At 46.0% G+C, this 13,906-nt stretch overlaps 1 protein-coding gene across 3 annotated transcripts in view; it reads left to right on the top strand.

Moving 5' to 3' along the window:
- Positions 1-13,906, top strand: part of smarcal1 (SWI/SNF related, matrix associated, actin dependent regulator of chromatin, subfamily a-like 1) — a 164,880-nt gene that overhangs the window by 131,424 nt on the left and 19,550 nt on the right. For 2 of the 3 annotated variants that reach the window (XM_072580073.1, XM_072580071.1), the window contains 2 exons: positions 3,253-3,346; positions 10,851-11,581. In XM_072580073.1, coding sequence (XP_072436174.1) covers positions 3,253-3,346; positions 10,851-11,081 — 325 coding nt within the window. In that variant the 3' untranslated portion in view covers positions 11,082-11,581. Of the gene's footprint in view, positions 1-3,252; positions 3,347-10,850; positions 11,582-13,906 lie in introns of those variants that run through there. The other variant, XM_072580072.1, reaches the window with a different exon arrangement.

The following is a 13,906-nucleotide window of genomic DNA, read 5'->3' as shown; positions in this document are numbered from 1 at the left end:
GGCGAGATGTTCGTTGTCATCGAGGACATGTTGAAGGCTACAAAGAACATGGTGTCATTTCTCCGCTCCAGGGAAGTACTGGATAACAAAGGGTACTCTATCGGTGATTATCCTATGTAAGTTTTCTGAGGAGGTGTTGAGGATTCTTGCTGTGGCATGTCGGAACTGGTAATCGATGAATTGAGTATCATATCCTGTTTTTGGACTCATGGCGAGGAATTACTTCAGCGACTACACAACGATATCAACAAATTTCATCCCACCATCAGATTTGCCATGGACTACTCTTCAGAATCAGCCTTATTCTTGGACACCTGCACCTCCACACACATCATTTACTGCATCCGTTGCACCCGATGTGGCCTCCTCTACATTGGGGAGACAGGCCGCCTACTTGCGGAACGTTTCAGAGAACACCTTTGGGACACCCGCACAAACCAACCCAACCGCCCCGTGGCTGAACACTTTAACTCCCCCTCCTGCTCCGCCAATGACATGCAGGTCCTTGGCCACCTCCATCGCCAGACCATGGCAACAGGACGCCTGGAGGAAGAGCGCCTCATCTTCCGCCTAGGAACCCTCCAACCACAAGGGATGAATGCAGATTTCTCCAACTTTCTCATTTCCCCTCTCCCCACCTTATCTCAGTCCCAACCCTCGGACTCAGCACCGCCTTCTTGACCTGCAATCTTCTTCCCAACCTCTCCGCCCCCACCCCCTCTCCGGTCTATCACCCTCACCTTAACCTCCTTCCACCTATCGCATTCCCAACGCCCCTCCCCCAAGTCCCTCCTCCCTACCTTTTATCTTAGCCTGCTTGGCACATCCTCCTCATTCCTGAAGAAGGGCATATGCCCGAACGTCGATTCTCCTGCTCCTTTGATGCTGCCTGACCACCTGCGCTTTTCCAGCAACACATTTTTCAGCTCTGATCTCCAGCATCTGCAGTCCTCACTTTCTCCTTATTCTTGGACACGCTCATCTCCATCAAGGATGGACACCTCAATACCTCACTCTACCGCAAGCTCACAGATTACCTCACAACACTGCACTTCTCTAGTTTCCACTCAAAACATAGTAAAGAAGCCATCCCCTAGGGACAAGCCCTGCATATACGCAGGATCTACTCCGACAAGGAGAACGCGATGGGCACTTAAAGATGCTGAAAGACGCCCTGATAAGAATAGCATACTATGCTATAACCTAGCATCATGTGACCTCTGACCTTGTCCACTCCAGTTCAACACCGGCACCTCCACATCTCATCATTGCAAAGGCATCTGGATGGGTATATGAATAGGAAAGGTTTAGAGAGATATGGGCTAAATGCTGGCAAATGGGACTAGGTCAGATTGGAATATCTGGTCAGTGTGGACAAGTTGGACCAAAGAGTCTGTTTCCATGCTCGATTACTTTATGATTCTGTTTGGTGTGAGTTGGCTTTGTCCATCTTGCCTTCATTTGCCTCCTTTCCCTGGCTGTCTTTAGGAAACTGAACTCCAGAAAGTCACCTGTACATTCATGAATCCAGCATGAACCCTCAGGTTTCAGTTCCACATTGAGCGGGAATGAAAAATTGGTTACAGCACAGGAGGAGGCCATCTGTCCATCACTCCTATCCTAGCTCCCCAAAACAGCCGCTAACTTACTACCACTTACCGTGTTGCTTCCATTGCCCAGTCATCTTCAAGTAATGATCCAGTTCCTTCTTTAATGCCTTAATTAAACCTGCCTCCATCACACTGGCAGGAAGTGAGCTGGCAGGGTAGCTCTTTCAGGAGAAAGTACAGATACAATGGGTCAATGGCCTCCATCTATTCTATAAAATTCTATGATTTCAAGTGCTTTCCATACTGTAACCACTCACCTTATGAAAAATGTTTTTCCTCACATTGCCATTGCTTCTTTTGAGGCAAACAAACTGCAGATGCTGGAATCCAAGGTAGACAGGCAGGAGGCTGGGAGAACACAGCAAGGCAGGCAGCATCAGGAGGGACAGGCAGGAGTCTGGGGGAACACAGCAAGGCAGGCAGCATCAGGGGACAGGCAGGAGGCTGGGAGAACACAGCAAGGCAGGCAGCATCAGGAGGGACAGGCAGGAGGCTGGGAGAACACAGCAAGGCAGGCAGCATCAGGGGACAGGCAGGAGGCTGGGAGAACACAGCAAGGCAGGCAGCATCAGGAGGGACAGGCAGGAGGCTGGGGGAACACAGCAAGGCAGGCAGCATCAGGAGGGACAGGCAGGAGGCTGGAGGAACACAGCAAGGCAGTCAGCATCAGGAGGGACAGGCAGGAGGCTGGGGGAACACAGCAAGGCAGGCAGCATCAGCAGGTGGAGAAGTCAACGTTTCAGGAGTAACCCTTCTTCAGGACTGGGAGTGGGTGTAGGGGGAACTGCAGATAAAGAGGTGGTGGGCGCAGGGTGGTGAAATGGGGAGAGGTGAAGACTAGTAGAGGATACGATCCGGTTGGTCAATGGGAAGAAGGGATCCGGTAGGTGGCTGGGAGGAGTGGAAGGGAGGGGGAGGGCTGAGAAGAAAGTTTAGGGATGGGAGGGGAGGTTATTTGATTTACCTTAAATTTGTGCCCTCTGGTTCTTGAGCTTTCCATCAATGGAATAGTTTCTCCCTATCCACTCTGTCCAGATTCACGTTTTTGACATCTCAATCCCCTGTCAGCTTTCTCTACCCAGACTGCTGCTTAGTCTGTGTGGATTCGTTCCAAATTGGTCTCTGTCGGCTAAATGGTACCATATTCAAACGTACAGCAGATTGCAGACACTTATCATATATCCCAAACAGGGCATCATGGTTGGGGGCAGTTCACTCACATAGAGCACCAAAGAGTCCCACAGGGCCCCAGGGTGGGGAAGGGCCCAGTCTCACGGGGCCCCAGGGTGGCGAAGTGGGAAAGGCCCGGTCCCACAGGGTCCCAGGGCGGGGAAGGGCCATGTCTCATGGTGCACCTGTGGGGCTGTGGTCGGGTGTTCGGGTGGTGGGGTGGGGTGTGTGTTGGGTAGGGAGATTCCCGTCTCCATCAGTAAGAGGGTTTCAAAGATCAGAAGCAAAGCTTCAGTAAAAGAGTTTGGAAAAGACACTATGCCAAGAACTTAGCTCAGATTTCAGCAGGACAGGGTAATAGATAAAAGTGAGTTGAAGGTAATGGAATTGAGGAGAGTTACCTAATATCTGCTGTCAGGTACCATGCAGCTCCTCTGCAATTTACTGACCTCTCTTCCCAATGTATTTCCAGGCCCATAATTCAAGAAAAGGTCAAGGTTCTTGGGCAGGCTGGTCTGTCAGAAAACAACTTTGCAGAGACTGAAACAACGGATTATTTTCGAAAGGTAAATAACCAGTTTCACAACTCTGTATTTTCCTAAGTTTGGGAGAAGATTTGTAGCTCGGGTGCTCGTTGTTGTGGTTCTGTTCGCCGAGCTGGGAATTTGTCTTGCAAACGTTTCATCCCCTGTCTAGGTGACATCCTCAGTGCTTGGGAGCCTCCTGTGAAACGCTTCTGTGCTGTTTCCTCCGGCATTTATAGTGGCCTGTCTCTGCCGCTTCCGGTTGTCAGTTCCAGCTGTCCGCTGTAGTGGCCGGTATATTGGGTCCAGGTCGATGTGTTTGTTGATAGAGTCTGTGGATGAGTGCCATGCCTCTAGGAATTCCCTGGCTGTTCTCTGTTTGGCTTGCCCTATAATGGTAGTGTTGTCCCAGTCGAATTCATGTTGCTTGTCGTCTGTGTGTGTGGCTACTAAGGATAGCTGGTCGTGTTGTTTCGTGGCTAGTTGGTGTTCGTGTATACGGATCGTTAACTGTCTTCCTGTTTGTCCGATGTAGTGTTTTGTGCAGTCCTTGCATGGGATTTTGTACACTACATTAGTTTTGCTCATGTCGGGTATCAGGTCCTTTGTTCTGGTGAGTTGTTGTCTGAGCGTGGCTGTTGGTTTGTGTGCTGTTATGAGTCCTAGTGGTCGCAGTAGTCTAGCTGTCAGTTCAGAACTGCTCCTGATGTATGGTAGTGTGGCTAGTCCTTTGGGTTGCGGCATGTCCTCGTTCCGTTGTCTCTCCCTTCGGCATCTGTTGATGAAATTGCGAGGGTATCTGTTTTTGGCGAATACTTTGTATAGGTGTTCCTCTTCCTCTTTTTGTAGTTCTGGTGTGCTGCAGTGTGTTGTGGCCCTTTTGAATAGTGTCCTGATGCAACTTTGTTTGTGTGTGTTGGGGTGGTTGCTTTCATAGTTTAGGACTTGGTCTGTGTGTGTGGCTTTCCTGTAAACCTTTGTGGTGAATTCTCTGTTCGGTGTTCTCTGTACCATCACGTCTAGGAATGGGAGTTGGTTGTCCTTTTCTTCCTCTCTAGTGAATCGGATTCCTGTGAGTGTGGCGTTGATGATCTGGTGTGTGTTCTCTATTTCTGTGTTTTTAATTATTACAAAGGTGTCATCCACGTATCTGACCCAGAGTTTGGGTTGAAGTTGTGGTAAGACTTTTTGTTCTAACCTTTACATTACTGCTTCTGCTATGAGTCCAGAGATCGGTGAGCCCATGGGTGTTCCGTTGATTTGTTCGTATATTTGGTTATTGAACGTGAAGTGTGTTGTGAGGCACAAATCCAGTAGATGGAGTATGCCGTCTTTGTTGATAGGTTCAACGTCCTGTTGTCTGTTATGTCTGTCCAGCAGGTTGGCTATTGTTTCTTTGGCTAGTGTTTTGTCGATGGAGGTGAACAGTGCCGTTACATCGAATGAGACCATAGTTTCTTCCTTGTCTATGTGTGTATTTCTGATGATGTCCAAGAATTCCGGCACTCATCCACAGACTCTATCAACAAACACATCGACCTGGACCCAATATACCGGCCACTACAGCGGACAGCTGGAACTGACAACCGGAAGCGGCAGAGACAGGCCACTATAAATGCCGGAGGAAACAGCACAGAAGCGTTTCACAGGAGGCTCCCAAGCACTGAGGATGTCACCTAGACAGGGGATGAAACGTTTGCAAGACAAATTCCCAGCTCGGCGAACAGAACCACAACATCTGTATTTTCTTCATATAGCCCCATTCTGTACCTGAACTGGGAGTGTTTGGTGGGGACAGTGTGGAGGGACCTTTAGTTTTTGTTTAAAAGTGTAGAGTGATCTTTACTCTGTATCTAGCCCTGTACTGTCCTGGGAATTGGAGAACTATACAGGACTGAAAAGACCCTCTGGCCCATTGAATCTACGCCAGCCATCTGCACTAATCCCACTTTCTCGCACTTCAAGTCATAGAGATGTATAGCATGGAAACAGACCCTTCGGTCCTATAACCTTGAATGTTATAACATTCTAAGCTTTCATCCATGTACTTTTGAATGTGTTTAGCTAGCAAGGAGTTAAAAATTTGGGTCAGACTCCTGTAATTTCCTCCCTTGACTCCCACAGCAACTTGGGATACAACTCATTCAGACATGTTCATTTGTCCTATTTCAAACCCACCAAATAATATCATTCTGCTCAAGGACTTCATTGCCCCGCTTCCCAAATTCTGAACCTACATAACCACCTCATTCAGAGTGAAGACAGATGTGAAGTACTTTAACATGTCTATTTCCATGCCCTCTTGGTCCATGATGGGCCCTGCTATTTTCCTTAATGTACTTAGAGAATAACTTGAGATTTTTCCCTCATTTTACCCATCAGTATCTCATCATGCCCTCTCATTGTTCGCCAAATTGCTTCGTTAAGATTACCCCATCTCCGAACATTCTATACTCTGTTCAGACTTCCATTTGTGGATGTGGTGCCATTAAAGCAGGCTGCTTTGCCCTGGGTGATATCAAGCGTCTTGAGTGTTTTTGGAGCTGCACTCATCCAGCAAGTGGAGAGTGTTTCATCACACTTCTGCCTCGTGCCTTAGATAGTAGAAAGGCTTTGGGAAGTCAGGAGGTGGGAAAACCGCCCCAGCCTATTCAGCCTCTCCCCATAGCTCAAATCCTCCAACCCCAGCAACATTTTTATACATCTTTTCTGAGCCCTTTCAAGTTTCACAACATCTTTCCAACAGCAGGAGACCAGAATTGCATACAGTATTCCAAAAGTGGCCTAAGCAATGTGCTATGCAGTCATAACATGACCTCCCAACTCCTATACACAATGCAGTGACCAATAAAGGCACTCGTACCAAACACCACCTTCACTATCCTGTCTACCTGTAAGTCCACTTCCAAGGAATTATGAACTTACACTCTAAGGTCTTTGTTCAGCAACACACCCCAGGAACTTACCAGTAAGTGAGTAAGTCCTGCCCTGATTTGCCTTTCCAAAATGCAGTACCTCACATTTATCTAAATTCAACTCCATCTGCCACTCTTTGCCCCTTGGTCCATCTCCTCCAATATTCGTATATATAAACGACAAAAAACAGTGGACCCAGCACCGATTGTTGTGGCACACCGCTGGTCACAGGCCTGCAGTCTGAAAAGCAGCCTTCCACTATGTGACGGATGCTGCCCCTTTAACAAGGTTAATATGTTCTTGGATTTTTTTCTAGAGGGGTTGTAAATACAGAGATGCTGATATGTCTGGAAGTGGCTTCTTTAAACAATGGCAGGGGAGTGGCCAGCTCACCCAGTTCCAGTTTTTTTTCTCTAGTTTTGGTTTCATTTTTAGCAGAGAGTAAGAAAACTGCTGATAGCAGAGAAGCAGCCACAGTGAAAAGAGGTTCCATGTTTTAACAGAAGTCTTGCCTGTACTTTCTCTCTGAAATCTCTCCTACTTGTAAGAATCTGTGTTTGTATTTACTTTTTGCCAAGGGGTGTGTTTATAGGATGTTGCAAGAATTAGAACATCTTCATTATGTGGCAATAGGGTCAGTTGGGTTTTCAAATAAATTGTTATTCTAAATTGTTTTCTTTTGTTCGTGTTTCATCTGTAGTTGTTAAATAAATTTTGTTTTGTTTAAAGCTGAGTGGTTTGAACCGGCTGCATTACTGTTGGAATATCCACTTCACATCTTCCTCAAAAAAAATTAAAAAGTTAGGGTCTGAGCTATCTTCTTAAAATATTTTGAGGGGGTCTGACCTGGTCCATAATAACCACCACTCTCTGTCTTCTACCTTCGAGCTACTTCTGTATCCAAATGGCTAGGTCCCCCCGTATTCCATGTAATCTAACCTTGCTAACCAGTCTACATTGAGGATTGTTCTCAAACGTCTTACTGAAGTCCATATAGATCACATCCACCACTCTGCCCTCATTGATCCTCTTCGTTACTCCTTAAAAAAACTCAATCAAGTTGGTGCGAGATGATTTTCCACAAACAAAGCCATGTTGACTATCCCTAATCAGTCCTTGCCTTTCCAAATACCTGTAAATCCTGTCCAACAGAATTCCCTCCAATAATTTGCCCATCACTGATGTCAGGCTCACTGGTCTATAGATCCCTGACTTTTCCTTACCACCTTTCTTAAATAGTGGCACTACATTAGCCAACCTCTAGTCTTCAGACAGCTCACCTGCAGCTATTGATGATACAAATATTTCAGCAAGGGCCCAGCAATCACTAGCTTCCCAGAGTTCTATGGTACACCTGATCAGGTCTTGGAGACAGAACAAAGAAAATTTTCAGCCCAGGAACAGGCCCTTCAACATTCCAAACCTGAGCCGATCCAAATGTACTGTCTAAACCTGTCGCCCAATTCTTAAGCATCTGCATCCCTCTGCTTCCCACCTACTCATGCATCTGTCCAGACGCATCTTAAGTGAATCTACCGTGCCTGCCTCTACCACCTCTGCTGGCAACACATTCCAGACACTCACCACACTCTGTGTAAAGTACTTGCCATGTGTATCCCCCTTAAACTTTGCACTTCTCACCTTGAAAGCATGACCTCTCGTTATTGAATTCTTCACCCTGGGAAAGAGCTTATCTCTATCTATCCTGTCTATACCCTTCATGAGTTTGTAAACTTCAATCAGGTCCCCCCTCAATCTCCTTGTATTCTACTGAAAACAAATCTAACCTACTCAACCTCTCTTCATAGCTAGCGCCTTCCATACCAGGCAACATCCTCGTAAACCTTCTCTGCACCCTCTCTAAAGCGTCCACATCCTTTTGGTAATGTGGCGCCCAGAACTGTACACCGTATTCTAAATGCGGCCGAACCAATGTCTTGTACAATTTTAACATGACTTGCCAGCTCTTATACTCAATACCCCGTCTAAAGAAGGCAAGCATACCATATGCCTTCTTGACCACTCTATCCACCTGTGCAGCAACCTTCAGGGTACAATGGACCTGCACTCCCAGATCTCTCTGCTCATCAACTTTTCCCAAGGCTCTTCCTTTTACAGTATAATTTGCTCTAGAATTAGAGTTCCCAAAATGTATCACTTCACATTTGTCTGGATTGAACTCCCATCTTCCACTTTTCTGCCCAACTCTCCAGTCTATATTCTCCTGTATTCTTTGACAGTCCCTTATGCTTTCTGCTACTCCAATCATCTTGTCATCTGAAAACTTGTTGATCATATCAACAATGCCCTCTTCCAGATCATTTATGTATATCACAAACAACAGTGGCCCCAACACTGACCCCTGTGGAACACCTTTCTCCATTTCGAGAAACTCCCTTCAACTACTACTCTGTTTCCTGCTGCTCAACCAGTTCTTTATTCACCTAGCTAGAACCACCTGCAGACCATGTGACTTCACTTTCTCTATCAGTTTACCATGGGGGGACCTTAATCAACACCTTACTAAAGTCCATGTATATGACATCCGCAGCCCTATCTTCATCTATCAACTTGGTCACTTCCTCAACGAACTCAATTAAGTTGGTCAGCCATGATATCCCCTGGACAAAACCATGATGCCTATCACTGATAAGCCCATTCTTTTCTAAATATAAATAGATCTTATCCCTCAGTACCTTCTCCAGCAACTTTCCCACCACTGACGTCAGGCTCACTGGTCTGTAGTTACCCGGAATATCCCTACTACCCTTCTTGTACAGGGGACAACATGAGCAACCTTCCAGTCCTCCAGCACCTCACCTGTGTTTAAGGATGCTACAAAGATATCTGTCAGGGCCCAAGCTATTTCCTCTCTCGCCTCCCTCAGCAACCTGGGATAGATCCCCTCCGGTCCTGGAGATTTGTACACTTTAATAGCCTCTAGCCTACCCAACACATCTTCCCTATTTATGTCAACGTGATCCAAACTAATAAACTTCTATCTCTAATCTCAGCATTCATCATGTTCCTCTCCTCAGTGAACATTGATGCAAAGATTTATCCATCTTTGTGTTTTAAGATTCCAGCACCCCATCGTCTGTAATATGGTCATTTTTCAAGCTATTCATTTCTCCACATTCTCTATCTTCTTTAATCTTCTACACATTAAACACTGATGCAAAATACTCATTTAGTATCACCTGAATCTCCTGTGGTTCCACACACAGGCAGCTTTGCTGATCTTTAAGGGGGGCCCTACTCTCTCCGTAGTTACCCTTTTGTCCTTAATGTTTTATGGAATCCTTTTGGATTCTCTTTAACCCTGTATGCCAAAGCTATCTCTTGTCCCCTTTTTGCCCTCCCGATTTCCCTTTTAAGTATACTCCTCATGCCTTTATATTTTTTCCAGGGATTCACTCGATCTCTACTGTCAATGCCTGATATTTGCTTCCTCCTTATTCTTTAGTAAAACTTCAGTTTCTCTAGTCATCCAGCCTTGCCCTTCACCCTAACAGGAACATACTGTTTCCGTACTCTCATTATCTCATGTTTGAAGGTTCCCATCTTCTAGCCATCCTTTTATCTGCGAACATCTGCTCCACATTAACTTTTGAAAGTTCTTGCTTAATACATCAAAATTGGCCTTTAGAACTTTAACTTTTAGATCCAGTCTATTCTTTTCCACCATTATTTTAAAACTAATAGAATTATGGTCAGTAGCCTCAAAGTGATATCTCAGTCACCTACCCTGCCTGGTTTCCCAACAGTAGGTTAAACTTTGCACCTTCTCCAATAGGTACATCCACATACTGAATCAGGATATTTTCTTGTACACAACACATTCCTCTCCATCCAAGCCAATAACACTATGGCAGTCCCAGTCTAATTGGAAAGTTAAAATCCACAACTGAGATCTCCTTACAAATTTGTTTCTCAATTTCCTGCTGACTTTTGTACGGTCTGTCATTCAATCCCAATTACCTTTCCTGCATGCATTCCCAGGAATATCCTTCCTAAGTACTGCAGTAATATTATCCTTAATAAAAAATACTACACCTTATCCTTACTTTCCCCTCTTTCTATCCTTCCTTTAGCATCTACACCCTGGAACGTAAAGCTGCCAGTCCTGTCTATTCCTGAACCATGTCTCTGTAATTGTTATGATATCCCAGTTCCATGTTCCTAACCACACCCTGAGTTCATCTGCCTTCCCTTTAGGCTTCTTGCATTGAAATAAATGCAGTTTAATTTATCAGTCCTACCTTGTTCTCTGCTTTTTAAAAGCCTTTTTCAAACCGAGTGGTGGGAACGTGGATTGCCCTGGGAGGGTAGCTGAGGCAGGAAACCTCACAACCTCTGCTGTATGACTATAATTTTATGGCATAGTTCTTGTTCCGTGTTTGTGTGTTTCTATGCCACACAGTCCAGAGTTTTGAGCTGCTTGTGTGCCCTGGATTTGTGTGGGAAATATTTTCAAGGACAGGGGACTTTCAGGATCTTGAGAGTAGATGGAGGCTTCGTGTTTGGTCTTTAGATGTAGGCTTTTTGACTTGGATTTGGACTCTTTGACTTTTGGTCACTTCCATTGTGATTATTTGATGAATCTGAGTTGGTTTATATTTGTCTGTAGGGTCCGAGGCAGATGAAAATGGTTGATTTTCTCCAAACAGCATTTGATTCTGAAGACATAGATGATGAAGCTCTTCTGCTTGAAGCTGCTGATGTCTGTCTTAATTCTCACCGGGACACTGGCATCGATCCTGGAAGCAGCTTCTGCACTGACACTGGAATTTCACAACAATCTAATAATACAGAGAGTACCCCTAAAAAGAGACGGATTGAGGAGTATTTTACAAAATAATGCGATTCTATTTGAAATAAGAAATTCAACCAAAAAATACACACATTTGTGTAAATGAGTACATTTTGTAAATAATGTATAGTAAAAATGGTCATAAACCAAAACAATGTTTTACAAAGGAGTGCAACTAAGACTCAGTCTGGAGAAATTTGGTGAAGAACATGTATAGTTTTTATACCTGCATCAAGTGCTAAATCATCTAGAAACAACCTAGGGGGTGTGGTTGTACATTAATGGGGATTTGGGGCTGTGGCGTTGTGTTGAAATGGTGTAGGTTGTTATGTCTTAGGTTGGAGGTGTGTACTATGTTTTTTTTTCAGTCCCAGTCCTTCATTGATCACAACAAAATTCAAATTGAACAGATTATAGAATTGCCTATTTCACCAATGTTAGTGTGTGTCTGGTTCAATGTATGAACAAATCAGCTAGGTTTCTTTAGGCAGCAACAAATAACTGGTTTACAGACCCTCTCAAATAAACATGCAACAATTATTGACAAAGTTTGCCTACTTAAAATTCCTTGATAACAAAAGAAACATGAACACACACAAACTCTTGAAGAAAGAAATGTCACAGATTGTCCAAAATGATGCTCTAAATCCAAAATTTAGATTTAGATTACTTACAGTGTGGAAACAGGCCCTTCGGCCCAACAAGTCCACACCGCCCCGCCGAAGCGTACCCATCCATACCCCTACATCTACATCGACCCCTTACCTAACACTACGGGCAATTTAGCATGGCCAATTCACCTGACCTGCACATCTTTGGACTGTGGGAGGAAACCGGAGCACCCGGAGGAAACCCACGCAGACACGGGGAGAATGTGCAAACTCCACACAGTCGGTCGCCTGTTGACGCTGGGATGTCTCCCTGGACTGGTTATGTTCCCTTTTCTGGAGGTGAGGTGGTAGATACCAACTAATCATTTAGCTCATGCACTTTGCTGAGAAGAATTATAAAGTCACATTGGACTGTCACATTGGAGACTCAGAGGTCTCCAATTCTCTGAGTTCAAAAATACAATTATCTTACTCCACCCATAGTCTGGGCTTCTTGACCTCCTCCGCAAAGGTTTCCAAGCTGTATGACTCCATTGAAGCTCCTTGCTCCTTGTAGATCCAACATTATTGAACCCTGTGCCTTTTCCTCCAAAAAAATTCATATTTAGATGAATCTATGTACAGAGGAACCTCGATTATCCAAATATCAATTATCTGAATATCAGATTATCTGAAGGAGATCTCGAGGTCCCGATGGAAACATTACATCAAAGCCGTGTTTTCAACACTGATCACATCTTTTGTTTACATTGATTAAAAGTGAACTCGGCCAAGAACAGTCCTGCACTGATGGGAGCCCAGGCACCACCTTCAAATGACTGAGGTCCCGCCCCCTCTCTATTCCCACACACTTTCCCTGGAGTTCTACACAGGTGTGTACCCTAAACCTCCCCCCCTCTCCCCGCCCCTTTCCCCAACATTGCCCTGTATAGGGCAGAGGTGGGACCTGTCAAAACCTTGCAGTAAAATGTGTGTGCGCACGTGCTATTTGGAGACTCACCCCTCAAAAGGCTGCAGCGGTCTAGGTTGCCCCGGAGGGGACGGGGGGTACGGGCTGGGGACGTGTTGGACAGGGTTGGGGGACGGGCAGGAGTGAGGGGAAGGGGGACATTGTTGGCCAGGGGTGAGGGGGTGCGGTGTTGGAGGGGGTTGAGGGGTGGGGGGGGGTGCGGTGTTGGAAGGGGTTGGGGGAGGGGGGGGGGGGGAGTGTTGGATAGGGGTGGGGGAAAGGGAGGGTGTTGGATGGCGTGGAGGGGTGGGGAAAGGGAGGGTGTTGGATGGCGTGGAGGGGTGGGAGGGAGGGGGGTGTGGGATGGCGTGGAGGGGTGGGGGGAGGGGGGTGTGGGATGGCGTGGAGGGGTGGGGAAAGGGAGGGTGTTGGATGGCGTGGAGGGGTGGGAGGGAGGGGGATGTGGGATGGCGTGGAGGGGTGGGAGGGAGGGGGTCGCAGTGTTGGATGGGGTGGGGGAGTGGTGTTGGATGGGTTTGGGTGCGGGGGTAGGGGGGTGGGGGGGAAGGGGCTGGTGTTGGACGAGGTTTAGGGGTGGGTGGGGGCTCGCGTGTGGTGTGGTGTGGTGTGCTGCTGCCTTGTCTCCTGAACAGGGAGCGGACTTAACCGAAAACTTCGAACCCCAGAGGAAAGGCATTGAATCAATTAACCGAATAATCAATCATCCGAACAAAATAGTGCCTGCCCGTTTTGTTCAAATAATAGAGGTTCCTCTGTAATCATTTTTATAAAATTTACCCTTGGATCACATCAGTTCGTAACGCATTGACCCTGGAGAGAAATGAAATGCAGCTCAGATTTTCCTTTAATTCACCCGTGGGACAGTGGTGCTGGCTGGGCCAACATTTATTCCAAATTGCCCTTGAGAAGGTAGTGGTGAGCTATTTTCTTGAGCCACTGTAATCCATGTGCTGTAGGTAGATCCACAATGCTGCTACAGAGGAAGTTCCAAGATTTGGCCAGCAACACTGAAGGAGTGAGTCCTTCTAGCCTGATCTGACATACTATATAATCATGGCTAATCCACTGGGACAATGTCATATTCACTGTTTCCCTCCACACCCCTTAATACCTTTAATACCTAAGAATTATTTTCAACAAAGTTGATATCAGTAACCCTATGAATTTGGAGATCATATATAGGGTTTACCAGGTAAGGATAGCAACTTCTAGAGAGTCATGTTGGACTCAAAACATTAACTTATTTTTATTCACTTGTGGGACGTAGGCTTTGTTAGCTAGCTAGCATTTGA

This window comes from Chiloscyllium punctatum, chromosome 10 (assembly GCF_047496795.1).
Source record: "Chiloscyllium punctatum isolate Juve2018m chromosome 10, sChiPun1.3, whole genome shotgun sequence".
Classification (NCBI taxonomy): Eukaryota; Metazoa; Chordata; class Chondrichthyes; order Orectolobiformes; family Hemiscylliidae; genus Chiloscyllium; species Chiloscyllium punctatum.
Note: the sequence above shows the minus strand (reverse complement) of the source record. Positions and strands in the feature narration are given on the sequence as shown.